Raw genomic sequence first — 16,112 nt, 5'->3', positions numbered from 1 at the left:
TCTTTCTCTGTTCTACCATTTTATTCCACGGTACCTCTTTAGCCCTTTCTTTCAAACGATTTTCCCTTCGTCTTCCTCTCTTGGACGACTTAATTTCTCATTTTCTTCCTTCCTTCGTTATTTCTTCTTTTTGTACGCTTTACCGTTTTCTTCAACCCTCTCGTTGCTTACGTCGTTCCTCGATTTCTTTAAATTCCTCGCGTTCCTTTTCCATTTATTTTCTTGTAATTAAATTTTGAACTCTAAATCGTACGTTAGATCGGCAAAGATTCGATTCAACCATCCGAGGATTAACCGCGCGAATTTTGCGGGAAAATAAGGGAGGCCGACGATTAACGACAGCAATAAAAGAATCGGGGGCACGATAGACCTTCACAGAGCGAGAAGTGAATTAATTTTTTATCTCGACAGATATTCAGCTCGTTCGTCTTTACGTGCCGCGGCATACGTCCTTATTTTCCCTTCAAGTAACCGACGATCCCTTTACAGTCCACATAAACATTTTTATTGCGGGGAGACTTTCGACGCGAAACGATCTCGTCTTACATAGAGGAAGAAAAAATGTCAATCGCAGCAGAACCCCCCTTTTTTTACGGTTCAACTCTCTGTGTAATTTGAATGTCCTCTTTGTGTCTGTAAAAAGAGCGTACGTCTAACGAAAAATGCGAAACACAATTGAGTGAGTAATTAAACGATGATAACAATATTTGGTGGTGGTTAAAGGGTTAAGTGATTTTAACGCCTTCGAGAGCTCAGGGAAGCTGAGCAACGGCTTAAAACTATACAATGTTCATTATTTTTCTTTTGTAATTTTAACGTCACAAATTTTAGTTTATTTGCAGTAGAAGAAAACATGTTCTGATTTTTGGCAATTTATGCTGATTTTTGTTCGTCATATAACGAGGAAAGCACACGGTTCAAAGCAGCGAACAGGATCAATCTAGGATTGCATTATGAATTACTATTGGATACGCGATACTCACTGCATACTCCCGTTGCATACTAATTTCCAATCTATCCTCTCTATCCAAATTCACTCTTTCTATTTATTTTGGCATCGAATTATGACGTCGCTTTGTAATTACCGCAAATACCGGTCGGTTTGTTCATTTGCACGTTCTCGTGTATAAATATACATACAGGTATCGTGTCAGTAGCAATTATTAATAAAAATTTCCTCACATTGTCTATTTACATTTCATACTGTACTAGCTTGTTGCTTCCTGCCACTTCGATTTTACCACGATACCAGCCCCATCGACAACCCTTACACGTTTGTCCACGTGGACTTCACGATTTAATTTTCCAAGTATCAAATTGATAAACAAACACCTGAATTTGCTAACACAGTTTCTCGATTTCACAGATTTCCATGCATCGTGCGTCAACTTTGCAACTTGTGGATCACATCCGATGCGATGCACTTACCCCCCACGTGCAACAAAGAAGAAAGATTGTACCAAAAAACAATGAGAGAAGCATCCATGTAAACAGAGCTGGGAGAAATTTTAAGTAAGCTCAAAAAAAAAAAAAAAAATTTATTTCTTTCATTTTTTATTTTCTATTTCTTGGACACCAAGTTAGTTACATTTCGGTAGACGATAATTAGTAACATCAGTTTCACAATTTTCCTCAGCTCCGCGTGTAAATTATTTATGATATCAAAAGGAAAGCAGGTGAATACTTGCGACTATTAGACTCACCTGCACAAGCGACGACAGGTTGAAGGATCGTTGGTGGTGGTCGTGTGTCCTGTTCGGTGATCCAGATGCAGCGATCTACGGATCCTGCGGTGCGACACAAGCGTCGCGTGCTGCTCGTGCCAGCAAATGAGATAATAATCGGAGGACTCAGTCACTCGTCGTCGGGTACGGTGGCAAGCAGCGGTGGCAGGGTGGTTGTTCGGCGGCGGTGCTGAAAGTGGGGGTTGTATTCCATCCCCTGGCGACCGTCGACGACCGAGTGTACGAGGGAAGAAGAGAGATGGAACGGGAAGAAGTGATAGGACAAGGGTGGGAGTGCGAGCGAGAGAATCAGAGGGGGACGAACTGTAGTAGGAGGAGGGCTGGAGGTAGAGGGTGGTGGTTTTTGAGATGATCCGGCCAATCTGCGCATCATTTCCCCGATGCACCCCGCGTCGCGGCAAACCGGCGCGGATTCCGCACCACCGCAAGCACCGTAGAAGCCCTGTTGAATGCCACATTTTGAGGGAACGATGGAAAGAAAAGGGACGGGAAGATAGCGGGCGAGAGAAGGACAACCGAGCAAAGGAAGTAACAAAAAAAAAAAAAAAAGAAGAAGGAGAAGAAGAGGGCGGCACTAAAAAAAGAGGGAGAGAGAGGGACTTACAAGCGTAGCTTGCTACGGGGATGAAAGAAAAAAAAAAAAAAGTGGAAAACAGATATAGGCAAAAGGGTATCTATCTCCTTTCTACAACTGTCTATCTTCTTCGTGTCTCTTTACCTCGTACGAACGTGTAAACGTATCGAGGATGTGTTTACACTGTCGGGGAAGAATCTGCGAACGTACTGGAATATCGATCTTTAATGCGCGCTGGAATTGAAACGTGCATACCTTCCGAGGGTTTATCTTCGAACAGGGCTTGTTGTTCCCGTTTGCGGTAAGTGGTGGTGGTTTAAGAACGAGGAGGCCGCGGTCGCGGACGCGTGAACGCGTAAGTAGTACAGGTCAATCATTGCGGAGCGGTACCTTTTTATTATAATCTTCGATTCAAATTATCACTGTTCATATCCACGCGATGGAACAGAAATTTTTTAAACAAGTTTTTTAATTGAATTTCATGAAAAATATAAAGGAGTAACAGTAACGAGAAGAGATATGCTCGTTTCGGTCGCCAACAATACAACGACGGGCGAACAAATTTCCTTCGACGATCCGAATTCCGGGAGCAGATAAATGACGATGGCTTCGTGCGATGGGTTCGATTCAGAATTTAAAGGATTTCAAGGGATCCCTCGCTGCCTCGAACGCAACGAACGCGTTTTGTTAAGCCGCGAACGGGGACATACGGTGTACGATGTAGCTTTCAATGGGCGAGGGATCCATGTACGCTTGCATAGATACGCACTATGCGTGCCTAATTTTCGCATTAGTTCGACAAGCCCGTTCTTGGTGTAAAAATTTATACGTAGATAACGTCAAATTATTGCCTCTTTTTTATTTAAATTTTATGTGCTCAAATTTGGAAGTCGATATTATTAATATTAGGATATTAGAAATATTAAATATACCTTGATAGATGATCACAGGTACAAGGAGAGGGTAAATGATTTGGGAAAAATTAATTGAACGTACAAAGCATTTATTATTCATCGCGACTTTTCGCCTGATGCAGAGATTGTCTTGGTAACAGGTTCCACTATATGTAGAAGTTAGATGACCGTTCACATCACACCCTGAAACGGTGCTAATTGGCCTGTTGCGAAGGGGTAATGTGCGAAAGCACTCGTAGCACTCCTCATACCGCCCTAAGCCAGACATGCTTCCGGTTGTGCTTCGATATACCCAGAGAGAAAGTTTAAGTCCGTTTAATTCCTTCTGTTAGTTTTATTTATTCCCCTTTTCTGAATAGAACGGAGAGTTATTTTATTGTTACAAATTATTTCAAATTACAAACAAAATATTTTTCTCTCGCTTATTATTCCGTTCGCGTGGAACTGTACAATGCAGAGTCATAAAAAAAAAAGAAGTATTCGGCCGAGTTTTATCTCCCATATAATAAGCGCACTCTCTGCGATCGACGAGAAATAAGGTCAACCTCTATGAACCTCAAGCCACACAATAGGTTGGGTCAAGGCGTAACGATTCTAAATAGATTCTCGGAATTCCTAAAAGGCGAGGGTCCTTTGAGGAAACATTTTACCTCGCGAATGGATACTTAAATCATTTCATTCTCGTCAGGATTTTACTTCCATAAATCGTGTAATAAAATGACGTCAAAGTGCGATAAGTGTTTCAGGAATGATACATCTTTAATCGAGTCGGATTCGAAAAGAATCGGTAAGGAGATTATGGTATAACGATTTGAAATCGATGATCAGCAATCGCGAAAGGTGAAGGCCAGCTCGGAGTCCATAAGGGTGCTTCGGCTTGCGGGCAAGTACCCGAAATTTAAATCGTCGCTTCCACGACACCAGTGAATCTCCTCTGGGCGATGGCGAGAGAATCCGAAGAGGCAGGGTGAAAAGAGGAAGGAGAGGGAGGTACGGGGGAAACAATTTACCCGAAATTCGCCTCGTCGCGTTTGGCGACTGGATACACTCTTATTTGTCCCCTCGGCAATCTGTCGACTCCGAACGCTCAACCCCTTCTCCCACGGTTCCTCTTGGTCTTCCACCGCCTTTCCAGCAACCCCTTCAACCTCGATCCCCACCAACCCCGTTCTTCTCTTTTCCCACCTCTTTTTCCCGAAGCGCGAAACCGCGAAGCCTCACGGGAATTTTAAACACCGTTGATTCGTCGGTGTTCTTCCGCGATCTCTCTTTCTCTCTCTCCCTTCTGTTTTCATTTTTTTTTCTTCTGCTTTCTTTTTTTCTCCTTTATATTCTTTCACTCGTTCCTCTGTCTCAGCTTTTATTTCTTTCGTTTTTTTTTTTCAGGCATCGTCCCTTTCCGTCGACTGGGGATACCTTTCTACGGACGACAACGAACCGTCGTCACCGAGGATATTCGTGCACTTCGCATCACGACAATACGGTAACATTCAAATTGTGCGCAGCTCTTGTTCTTCTTCTTCTGTACGACACGCGAAAATTGTGGTCGGTGTTGGGGGTGGATGTCTTTGGAGAAGGGGAACCGACACGACGTTAACGCGCCCCTCTGTCAGAGGCTAAGGGTGCTTCACCGAGGTACTTACGCACTGGTAATCTTATAACGAACGTGGCCTGCGAATTAATCCGTTTGTTAGGAACGGACATGGGGGTCTGAATCACGACTGACACATTGACGTTAATCGATATCGGTGTCATGAATGTTTAATTCCTGACCCTTGAGTATATTTCCGTTTCTTTTATCGAGAAGTAAATAATTCCATCAATTACGTTTCGAGACCACGTTAAAAGGTATTCGTACATCGACGGAACGTGTCTCGAATTCGAAACAATTTCCCAACGCGACGAGGAAGAAAAAAACGTATGATGAAAGAAGCGCGGCGGAAGTGGGGGTTGGTAGCCGTTTAAATTCGAAACACGGCCGACGGTTCCATCAAATCGAAATTCATCTAACTGAGAAGGGCATAAATACGGGCGCGTTGTTGCGCATCTGCTTTCGCGTAAGAACGAAAACGGTTAGGAAAAGGGCGAAAGATGAGGAATCACTGGAATCGGCGGGAGCTCACGGCGGGGCGTGTAATATTCCCGGGAAGTAAAGCTCCGGAGAATTTCAAGACCCCTCCCCCACTGTCAGCCCCCTGTGTGTCCGTCTCCCTGTTACCACCCTCTTGTCCTCCCCCGTTCGCCACCCCATCATCGTGCGAACGTATCCTCCTGCTCGCAGCAGGCAGCAGTAGCAGCAGCAGCAACCACCCCACCGACTACGAAGGGATGCAAATAACTGGTGATAACAACAGATAGCTCTGCCGGTACGGCTGACTCTATATCTGTGTCGGTGTACCACTACGGCGATGGTGGTTTAGGTTTCGGGGGCGAAAGGGAGAATCGAGGAAAAGCAAGGGGTAGGGGGCAAGGGTCGGAGAGAGGCGCAACGCGGTGAAAGAGAGACCAAGGGAAATACGAAGAGAGATACGATGGAAGATGAAGAGAGTACACAACGAGAGGGTGGTCTGGTTGGGTGGGAGTGAAGAGGCCGGCAGAAATCGTAGAGCAGCGAGAGTCAGAGAAGAGATGTGCTCGAACCGTGGGAGGTGGAGTAAAAAGGAGAAGGGGTGACAACAGAAACCGGCTGGAAGGTAGAACGTAGGGAAGGGTAGTTTTCCTATCTCTCTCTCTCTCTTTTTCTATACCGGATTCTGGAGAAAGATAAAAAGTATTAGTGAAAAAGAGAAAGACGGTGATGAGTGAAAAGGGCTGAAACGAGTAAGCTTATACAGAGGAGAAAGGTGATAGATAAAGAGGGATGATAGACGAAGATATATAGGAAGAATGAGAGAAACGGGGTAAGAGTGCAAGAGTGAAAGAGAAAAGCATCGGTACACTGGTCCGAGGAAAGCAGCGATACGATGGGCTGGGTAAGGGTGGTCGGAGAGGGGCGGGGGGGGGATGAGAAGGAAGGAAGGAAGGAGAGGAGGAAGCGGAGGGACGTCACTCGCTGTCGCATCGAGCGCGAGCGATGAGTGGCGCGCGCTCGCTCGTCTTTTGTTTGCGATACGATGCGACTGCCAGCCTGGTGACAGCGGCGACGGGCGGGGTGGTTCGAAGAGGAAAGGGACCAGGGTGAGAGGGTGGCTCGGTGACGATGGAGGCTGCGGGCAGGGTGAGGGTGAGCCGAGTGCTGCGCCGCGAGGATGAGTGAGGGTGAGGGTGGGAGAAGCGAGCTCTGGGTACCGGGTGAGAATCACAGAGCTACGCTACACTTAACGCGACCCATGCGTACATATGTTACGTGGATGAACGTACGTATATGAGGAGCGTCGATACGTGCACGTAAATTTCTACTGCCGACTGGCTCGTTGTATTCGGGCCTTGTTGTCAGCAGGTTGCCGGATGCACATCCACCTACGGATCTCTCTGCTCTCTCCTCCGCTCCGCTCTGCTTTGCTCTGCTTTGCTTTGCCCGCGAGAAACACGCGATCCCACTGTACGTATACAGGATGTCCCATGCAACTGGGACAAGTTAAAACTAAACGAAAGTATATTTCAAACATTTTACCTTATTTTTAAACTTATATTTTAATACACTTTTGCCCAGAATATTCTAAAGAATCGACTCGACTCCCCTAAAAAAAAATTCAGTAGATGACCTTAAAATCACTGAAACGCCTTCATTTTCAGAATCATTCAACACAATTTAATTTTGTCCCAGGAAACTTTTTTCTTTCTCCCATCGTTTAAGAGTTATATCTTGGCCCAGATGCATGGGACACCCTGTATAGGTGTGTGCCAAAGTATACCGGGGCTGGTTACACACGCGTCCGACGTACGCGACGTTTTCGGGGATAATCGTCTCTACAGTCGTACGGGTACTATTGGATCAGACTTGGGTGAATGTTGTGGGGTCGTACACGGTACAGACACGGGAAAAAGACCGAGATAGAAAGATAAAGAATGAGACGGTTCGGTTGAAAGGGAGCGTTGAGCAATTTCAGACTTTCCTCCGACACGAGTTGATATTTCGTTTAGCGACTTAACTCAATCGACGGTACGGATTTCGAATTAACACCAATTGAACGTGTATCGGTATTTCCTTTGCCGATGGAATTCGTGTCTTAAGCAATCCGTAATGAACCGAGGGAGTTCCCCATTTAATGTACAAAGTTTATGCTCTTTGAAGATTTTACTGGGTCGATTAGAACCGACGGAATTCGATGGGAGATGAAACGAAATTTTATCTAATAATATAAATGAATAAAAGTTCAAGGAAAAAGGGCAGAACCGTAGCGTCCGACTATCGCTAGAGATTACTACTGAATAGTTGAAACAAGTAGTTCATTCGATCATTGATCAGACATTTAGTACTTATGATTATTACGCACAACCTAATAATGGGATTACAATTTTCTACATACAAAGTGAATAATCCCGCTCCATTCTCGCCGATGATTACGTAAAATCGTTATTACATTCGTTTGCTTTCGTAGCAGTCATCAATGATTGAACGTATGCATGCACGCAAATGCTTCGCTTATCAGAGGCTTATTGTCAATACAGTTGTTTGCGAGCTGAACAGGAGACACGCCGCATCCGTATTTGTCTTTTCAGTATTTCAGAATCTCACTATTAATTCCCATTTCGTGTTAACAATATATTTGCATTCTATTTTACAGAATAAAAGGGGGTCAATCTGAATTTTTTATGAAAGAACTAAAACATTTTTAACATTTATAAAGAAATACTTGATGTATTTCAAACAATACCTATCACAGTGGAAAAATAAATAACTTGTTTCGATAATGTTCAACAAGGTTTCAAAGGTCGATCGACGATTCTGCCTTTAATTGCTTGACGCTCCCCCGTAATAGAAGGAAACATTTTCGTTTCGCGACAGCAAACGAGCAACAGAGTCGATGTTTTATCGTGACGAACCTCGAGTGCGAAGTGTTCGAGAAATGTGCATCCGCGGATTTTAAAGTGCACCGATGCAACGCGTTGCAGAATTTCCGTGGAAATAGAACGTGCACCATTCGTAGTCATAGACGTGGATGCTAGCAAAGGATTCTATGTGGTAACCGCGTTTCATTGAACGATTCTCTGTTTTAAAAAGAGGGAATCATAAATTTTTATCTTTGAACGAGGAAGACATGACATGACGATTATTATTAGAAGCATTTGGATGTCGAAACTTTTTATAAGAAAAGATCAAAAAGATGAAAAATATGAAGAACCAAATGTCATCCACTGAAATATTTTCATTTGGTAAACATTTTTCCGGGAAACATCCGAGGATAAAATGGGAAATGGTCTGCAGAAGAAAATAACGTGTTCCGTAACGCGTAGAGGAGACGAAGTAAGTTCGAGATGACAGAGTGGGGTCAAAGGATAACTCGGGTCTCGACCGGAGACCTGCTTTTGACACGAATACGTTTATGCGATCACTTGGCCTCTCGTTTCTCACGTTAAGGCTCTGTCCACACCGGTACAGACTCTACGTATCGTAGTTTTATTTCAAGTAAACCGCGATCCCAGCTTCCTGTCGAGTAAATCAGGCTGAAAGATTTAACTCTCTGATATTCCAAAGAGATCGTTCCACTGGTGATCGCAGATTTTTACTCCCGCTTCGCTGGCTACCCGTCTGAATCTATAATGCTTTTGATATCAAGCTTTAGTCGTTTCGTATAATCGTGTCGCTTCGCTTCTGAAATAAAGCAAGAAGGAAAAAAGAGTGGAAAAAAGAAAAAAGAAGGAAATCCGTCGACGGCAAAGCTCGGTTTTTAAGCGACTCCAGTCTGTAAATGAGGCATCGTGTAACAGGAAACACCGCGAACCTATTAGCGCATGAAATGGAGCAAAGTTGAAAAGAAACGAATTCCGTCCTCATCGAGAATGCCAGTAATCCACGTGCAATCGCAGACACGCTTCAAAACATTGTTTTTAATCCGTGCGACGACGTTGGAATTTTTCCCCGAACGCGAACACCCAATTAACTCGGATGAATTGCTTGGATCACCGAGGTCGCAAACGTTCGCTCTACTTTACCGGTTCTTCACGATCTTCCGCGGCTACGTCCGCGTTACACAAACAGAGAGTAGAAAGGAAAGAAATTTATTTTCTCAAACCAGCCAGTCCCATTATGCTGATACAACGGTATCGATTCACCCGTTTTCTCCCAACGATTTCAATGAACGCGTCGCATTGAAAGTGTTGCGTGGAAGAAAATGCATACACCTCGTTCGCGTGTAATGGTGACCCGTTGTAAAGCGACAGACAACGCGGATATCTGGCCTCAACATCCGCGCAAATTAAAAATAAAATAATATCATCGGTGAGCCGACTCTCAGCAACGTGAAAAGCGCGAAGTACAAAATTTCCTCGCTTAATTGCGGCGAAAATGTGTACAGAGTGTTTAGGATAAAGTTTCCGGTGAACCCTCGTCGCTTTTGATGTGTCCAATTTTTACTCGCGAAATTGCACGTTCAACGAGCGATGAAACATTTCGAATATTCTTTCGTCGATCCTTCTAAGATGGTGAAATATTTTTACAGGCGACGAAACCGCGAATGCATGTCACTCATACGGTGAAACGATTAAAGTTTTAGAAGTATCGATTCCGTGGCGTTACCGTTGACAGACAGAGGGATCGTCAAAGAGCATAATAATTACTGCGCCCGCAGAGAAGAGGCTCAACCCTTTGTTCTATAGTCACTTTGCGAAAGGGGCTGCGCCAGGGAGTGAGGGGGGTGGCTTTGGGTGATACCGAGGCTAAGGGGGCTCGGGGCGGTGGTTGAAGAGCATCCGTTTCAGTCGCGCCATTATGTAATTGATCTGGGCTTTCCGTACGCGATGATCGTGTAATGCGTTCCACGTACTCGACGCCTGCGATTCCGCACGGATCTTTTTTCCTCCGTTCCTATCCCGAAAGCCCCCGGAGGCAGAGGAACGTTCCACCACGCGGATAGATTAAAAGGAACGTACCGCCGGCAAAGGTGAGAGCCTGTGCACGACCAAAGTCGATACTCGTTTCCGTATCAATACCTTTTCCACAGGATCCCGATTCTTGAGTTGACGATAATCTTCCTAACGGCACGTTTTCCCTACCTCTCGTTCCTCTCGTTTAGGGATGAAAATTCGTCGATACTGTTCCAAAATTAAGCTTCATTTAGATAATCATATCTAAACATTGGTGAGATCTTAAAATTTATCTTTTTTGTAATTCATGTTGCGACAAGGAAGTTATTGTTGGTCAAATGAAACAGACACCGTTTATCTACTCGTACATGTACACACTTAATTCCAAGTCCTATAAAGACAATCGAGCCAAGATTATATCGCTAGTGTTCGCGTTTAACTCTCTTTCTCTCCTGTTCACCCCCTCTTTTTTTAAACTTCTTCTTTTTCCTTTTACTTGCTTCTCAGTCGTTTTCATTCATTTGTTCGCCCGTTTTCTACCCTTTTCTTTTCGCTTCCAATCTTTCTGGTTGGTTCTTCCTTTCTGCGACACGCACACACGCACCCCTGATCGCTGCTAGATGTTTAATTAAAGTTGTTTGCGCGAGCAAGTTCGGAAACTACGGGGATAACTTACGAACGGGAAGCAACGAAGGGGCCATTTAATTGTCCTCGCGTTTAATGCGTCGCATCGTTCGGGATTTATACTCGTCACGGTGTCAACCGGAAGTCGGGTTCGCTGGCTGGGTTGGTCGCAGCCGCGCCATCAGTTCCGGGACGCGAAAAAAGCATCCCTCGGCGAGCCGAAAATCTCTCCGTAATTTTATTTATTATCTGATACGATGTAGTTAAGATACTTGTTGGATCAGTAGTGAAAAACGATAGGGTTCGATCGATCGGGCGTTGGTTGGATCTCATTATCCTCGAGGAAAGACGAGATCTTCTGGCGAAACTTCTTTCTCGTTGGAAGAAGGAGCCATCTCGTTCGTTGTGATACAGAAACGCTTTCCTCGTTAGTCTTAATTCTTTCAGAAGCTGACATAGGTGATACTTCGTATCACCAGCGACGGTACATCCGCGGAGGCGTTAATGACGCCGTCGATGTACACGCGATGAATAAGATCGTAATAACGAGTGCCAACCGTTGTTTGCAAGCAAACCCTTAATTTTCCTGCCTAATGTTTGGATTAATTTTCCATTCGTCTTTTTCCCGCCGCGTATTTACTTTTGTTGAATAAAACAAAGAATGTGGGACATTTTCGTGTGTGGAAATGGAATTTCTCTAGCGACTCTAGTATTTACCATGGTGGGTACATTATCTTTCAATGGCAAAGGCAAAATTATATTTCATTCTCTTTCATCAGGCTACTTTTACTGTAACAGACTGTTCTTATCGATAGGAACGTTGCAAAATCTTCCAGTTGCCTCACAATGATAAGAGAATTGTTGTTTCATTTGCACGGAAACATTTACTATTAGCATCGAACAGATTAAGAACCTCGTCGGTTTGTCAGACGATCTTTGACCGCGGCGTATCTAATGGCACGAAGCAGAGAAAAAAGGGGATCGAAAGAAATGTCTGACTTTTCAAACGCGTTTCTGATGGGAGATATCGCGTATCACTATACACATATACGAACAGTACGTACACAGACATATACCAGAGACGCTACTCTTGGCCCGAGCAAAATCTCAGCCCGCAGGAATGACAATAGACTGTCAGATAATGAATCCCCACTGTCACCCCCTTTACCATACCACGTTCTGAAACCCACCCTCTGCCATGCTCTCTCTTTCCTCTCCTTCTCTCTCGTTTGCTCCTGTTTCTTCTCATTGAACAGCGACAGCTTCGAAACCGCCAACTTTTACTCTCAAAGAACAAACTTCTCCATGCTACCGATAGAAGGGAAAATTAGACTAATCGAATTGCTAAGGCTTGGATTAACCCTCGGACAATTTAAATTTCATTTTAAACTCTATCTTATTTTCTTTTCATATATTTTTCATTAATTCTTCAGGTATTACTTTGGAATTTTAGTCAAAATACCATTTTAGGATGTTTTGTAAATGTGAGTCTATTGTGGGGGTATTTGCAATTTTGTAATTAGGGACTTTTGTCTTGGAAAATGAATAATCGGTTTGGTTTTTAAAATAAGGAAAGTTATTGGACGATGGAATCGTTACTTTAACTTAGATTTCAGTTGTATCTCTCGCTATTTAGTACCCCTCGTACTTTCCACCCTCTGCTCTTGTAGCAAACAAGACTATGACCGAGTAGGCGAGGCGTCCACTTAGCGCTAATGCCCCTTTTATTGGTCAAGATCTCAGTCGAAAGCTGAATAGATGCCTGGGTCGTCCTTCCAACTTGGTTTCTTCTGAAAATTAAACGAAACTATCGATTACAACCCCTCGCGAATATTGCGACCATTCTATGAAGGACTAATTCAAGCTTGATCGTCACTTTTGGATAAGAACTGATAGGAAATAATTTTTTCAACAAATTTTCAAACGCAGTCGAACCAATCTGGACTTACAGTCTTAATCTAATATTCTTGATTTCTCATCGATCATTTGCCTCGTAATAAAAATGCAGAAAAGTTAATTCATTTATCCGCTTACGATTGAGCCAGGGCTCTTTTTAATCAAAAGTATAATACGTATTTGAATTTACTATGGTACATGCAAATCTCTTCCCTTTTTTTTCTCTCTCTGTGAACTCGGAAACGAATGGAGCAAAGCCGGAAAAAAGAATTGGAACGTGAGGTGTAACATATCGAACTGAACGTTGAAGCCAGCCAGAACGAGTAGAAAAAAATTTCGCCTGGAATAACTCGAGGCAGAAAAAGTGAACAAAAAATTTCCATAAAAATGCACCCGCACGTATAATCCGGATGAAGCTTAGCATTGTACGAACGGGTATGTCACTGATGGAAATGGTGGAAAAAACATCAAATTGGTAGATATAAATGATGGCAGTCGAAGACACGAGAATTTTACACCCTCAAGTTAGAGAGAGTGATAATTTCAATAGAAGATTAATGGTGCATTAAATATAAATTTTATACGTCACAAGCATTTTGTGAAAATATATTTATTTCGTTAGTTGCTTGATACATTCATGACAGTATATTTTAGGACCTGAAATTTTGTTTTTGTATACATAGTTCTGTTTCAGTCTCATGGAACAAAATATTTTATTCTTCTCCTTTAATACTTCATATTTATGAATTTTCATGTTGAATGAGACATTGTTACTTCTACAATATAATAATTCCTATTATTGCTTCAACAGAACGTTAAGGAAATTATTACTGTCAAAAAGTATACTGAATATATTTATTACAAAATATTTCACATAGTGTCTACTCACTAACATAGGTTCTCGTAGAATTTGGAAGATTATGTTGCACGAGTTTCGTGTAAAGACGTATCGTGAAAATAATAGGACGAATTACAAATAAAAGTATACAGTTTAGAAAAATACGAACACGTTCATATTTTTATCGAATGAATTATATATCTAAAAAATATGTACTTAAAAAGTCTTTATATAATTAGATGTCAAGTACGTGGTACATTTCTATGAGATCTTAACTTTTAATAATTACACATCAGTCTTAAGACTGTTAACTGATTAATCATTAGCAGTAAATTAAGCTTTGTAGATCACAATGGTTTAGTACTTTACACATTCAATAAAAATATTTTGTATTTTAGGCATTTTCACTAGCGGGTCTCTTCTTATTCTGAAAAATAAATAATTTGTTATTATAACATTGTATAAAAATAACCGTACGTTAATATCGTTTAAAAGAAAAACTTACAGTTTGTTTCGACGGTTTCGCGTCCGTATTAGTAGCTCGCGTTTTGGACCTTTCTTGTTCTAATTGTGCATGGAGAGATGCCACCTCTGTTGTCAATTCATCTCGTATTTCTTGTAATTTCGCTACTTCGGCCAATACTGAAGCTTTGTCTTTCACTTAAAACAAAAAAAAATTAATTAAATAATATTTTAGAGTATGTTAATAATATTATACCGTTGATAACTATAATATTAACTTACTTTCCCCGTGAGATAGTATTTGATAAAGCTTTTTATTCCGTTCCTTAACCTGTGTCAATTCTTCCTTTAAGTTATCGACCTGCGTTCTTAACTCTTTAATAATTTCGTCACGTTTCTCCACTTCCACCCTTAATTGAGCAGATGTGATATCATCATCAATTTTATTGAATCTTGCCTTCAATATATCCTTTTCTTTTCCTTTTGTAATCTCTTCTTTTGTTTCTTTCTCGACTCTTTCGAAAAATTCTACATCCGGTTCTACGAAATTACAATTAATAATTTTATTATTTTATTTCATGTAGGTTTTAGAAAATTAACAATACAAGCATATTACCTTTCGATTTATTGTCTCCGGTTTCAGGGGGTAAAACTATCTCTTGAGGAGCATTGGATCCCATATTGTTGAATTCCTCCAATGACATAGTAGCTTTTTTCGACTTTTTCCCTGATTTCTTATTTGGCTCCGGTTCTTTTTCTGATTTAGCTGCATTTACTAGTTGCTCTTCATAAGACAGCTTTGACAGTAAGATGGCTTGATGCAACTCTTGCTCAAATGTTTCCTCGACAGCCTTAAGGAAATCACAATTGGACGTGATAACACACAACAGTTATAAATATGTCACTACTGAAACAAAATCTTAGATTTAACACTTTATATCTGAAACTAAACTATAATTTTCACGCATATCAAGCCTGTGCTGTCCATATTACATGTAATTTGTTGAGAGTTCTTACATGAATGTCCAAGTAAAACTTATGGCAGTTTATTTTTTCAACTTTATATAAAAATTTTGTAAAGCTACTGGCAATCAATTATGAAAAATGATTAATTGTTTATATATTACCATTGTATCTTTTTGTTTCCACTGTTCCCATTGTTGGTTATCACTGTTATTATTATTGGGCTTTTTCTTTTTTCCCTACAAGTAAAAAACCATAATAAAATACTCAAAGCATAAATTTATTATAAAAATAATTAATATTCTACATCTTAGAATTGCATATAATCATCTTAAATCAAAACTCAATTCAAAATTCCCGCCATAGTGTAGTCTACTGTGCCGTTGACCGCCTAATCAAAAACAAAAAAAACAACGAAGACTACATACGTCATACCTTGTTTTGTTTTTTCTTGTCATCCTTCTTTTGTTGTTGCTGTTGCTTCGCTTTATCATTTTTAGATTTTTGATTTGTCTTACCAGCAGTAACACTCTTCTGAGTTTTCTTCGGCTTACAATCGTCATCATCAATGCTGAGAACAGCAAATCTCGAAGGTACGGCGGTCGCCATTTCTGTAAATTGTGAATATACGCATTGTTAAGGAAACTACACAACTTCCGGTATTGTTAAGATCACGAAATTTATGATATACATCGTATTTTGCATTACTGCAATATACAATTATACAAAAACTATTCTACTGTAATGCAAGTCACTTACGCGTATACGATTATTATGTGCAAACGGATGTATAATGAAAAATGAACAACGTCGTTAAGCTACAACGTAAACCGGAAACGAATAGTAAACGTCGACGTAAAATACCAGCGCCTCTAGCGGAAAATATTATTAAAATTATACTTAACCGCCCGGCGACACAGTAGTACCAACAGTTGAAGGGAGAGGATCAAATTTTGAATAAAAGAGTTATAATTGATAAGTTTTATACATGTTTTAATAAAAAGTTAGCTCGTTTTATATCTATTATCAATTAAGAAATGTAAATAGTTTGTAATGTATTTCATACATTCTATTTAAACATGCAATATACATGATTAAATATTTTAATTGTATAGTGTTGATGCAATCAT

The 16,112-nt window shown here is 41.3% G+C and overlaps 1 protein-coding gene across 2 annotated transcripts; it reads right to left on the bottom strand.

The window, feature by feature from the left end:
* Positions 1 to 13,323: 13,323 nt before the first annotated feature.
* On the bottom strand, positions 13,324 to 15,959 carry LOC117611580 (G kinase-anchoring protein 1-B). 2 transcript variants are annotated; one of them, XM_034339562.2, is made up of 7 exons: positions 15,742 to 15,959; positions 15,501 to 15,593; positions 15,147 to 15,221; positions 14,636 to 14,870; positions 14,302 to 14,559; positions 14,063 to 14,217; positions 13,324 to 13,984 (listed from the first exon to the last, which is right to left on the bottom strand). In XM_034339562.2, the coding sequence occupies exons 2-7, from the start codon at positions 15,546 to 15,548 to the stop codon at positions 13,952 to 13,954; spliced, it is 804 nt and encodes a 267-aa protein (XP_034195453.1). In that variant the 5' UTR covers positions 15,549 to 15,593; positions 15,742 to 15,959; the 3' UTR covers positions 13,324 to 13,951. The 2 variants fall into 2 exon arrangements, with proteins under 2 accessions (XP_034195453.1, XP_034195452.1); XM_034339561.2 differs by having other exon boundaries at positions 15,418 to 15,593; positions 15,742 to 15,955.
* Positions 15,960 to 16,112: the final 153 nt, after the last annotated feature.

The sequence above is a fragment of the Osmia lignaria genome, chromosome 10 (assembly GCF_051020975.1).
Source record: "Osmia lignaria lignaria isolate PbOS001 chromosome 10, iyOsmLign1, whole genome shotgun sequence".
NCBI lineage: Eukaryota > Metazoa > Arthropoda > Insecta > Hymenoptera > Megachilidae > Osmia > Osmia lignaria.
This window is presented reverse-complemented; position numbering and strand designations above follow the sequence as displayed.

What these genes read in the sequence shown, in the direction of transcription:
- LOC117611580 (XM_034339561.2), bottom strand. Translation starts at nt 15,591, where the DNA reads ATGGCGACCGCCGTACCTTCGAGATTTGCTGTTCTCAGCATTGATGAT. An exon ending in AATACTATCTCACGGGGAAA is followed by an intron (nt 14,218 to 14,301) that starts GTAAGTTAATAT and finishes TTTTGTTTTAAG; the next exon opens with TGAAAGACAAAGCTTCAGTA. An exon ending in CGAAACCGTCGAAACAAACT is followed by an intron (nt 13,985 to 14,062) that starts GTAAGTTTTTCT and finishes TTTATTTTTCAG; the next exon opens with AATAAGAAGAGACCCGCTAG.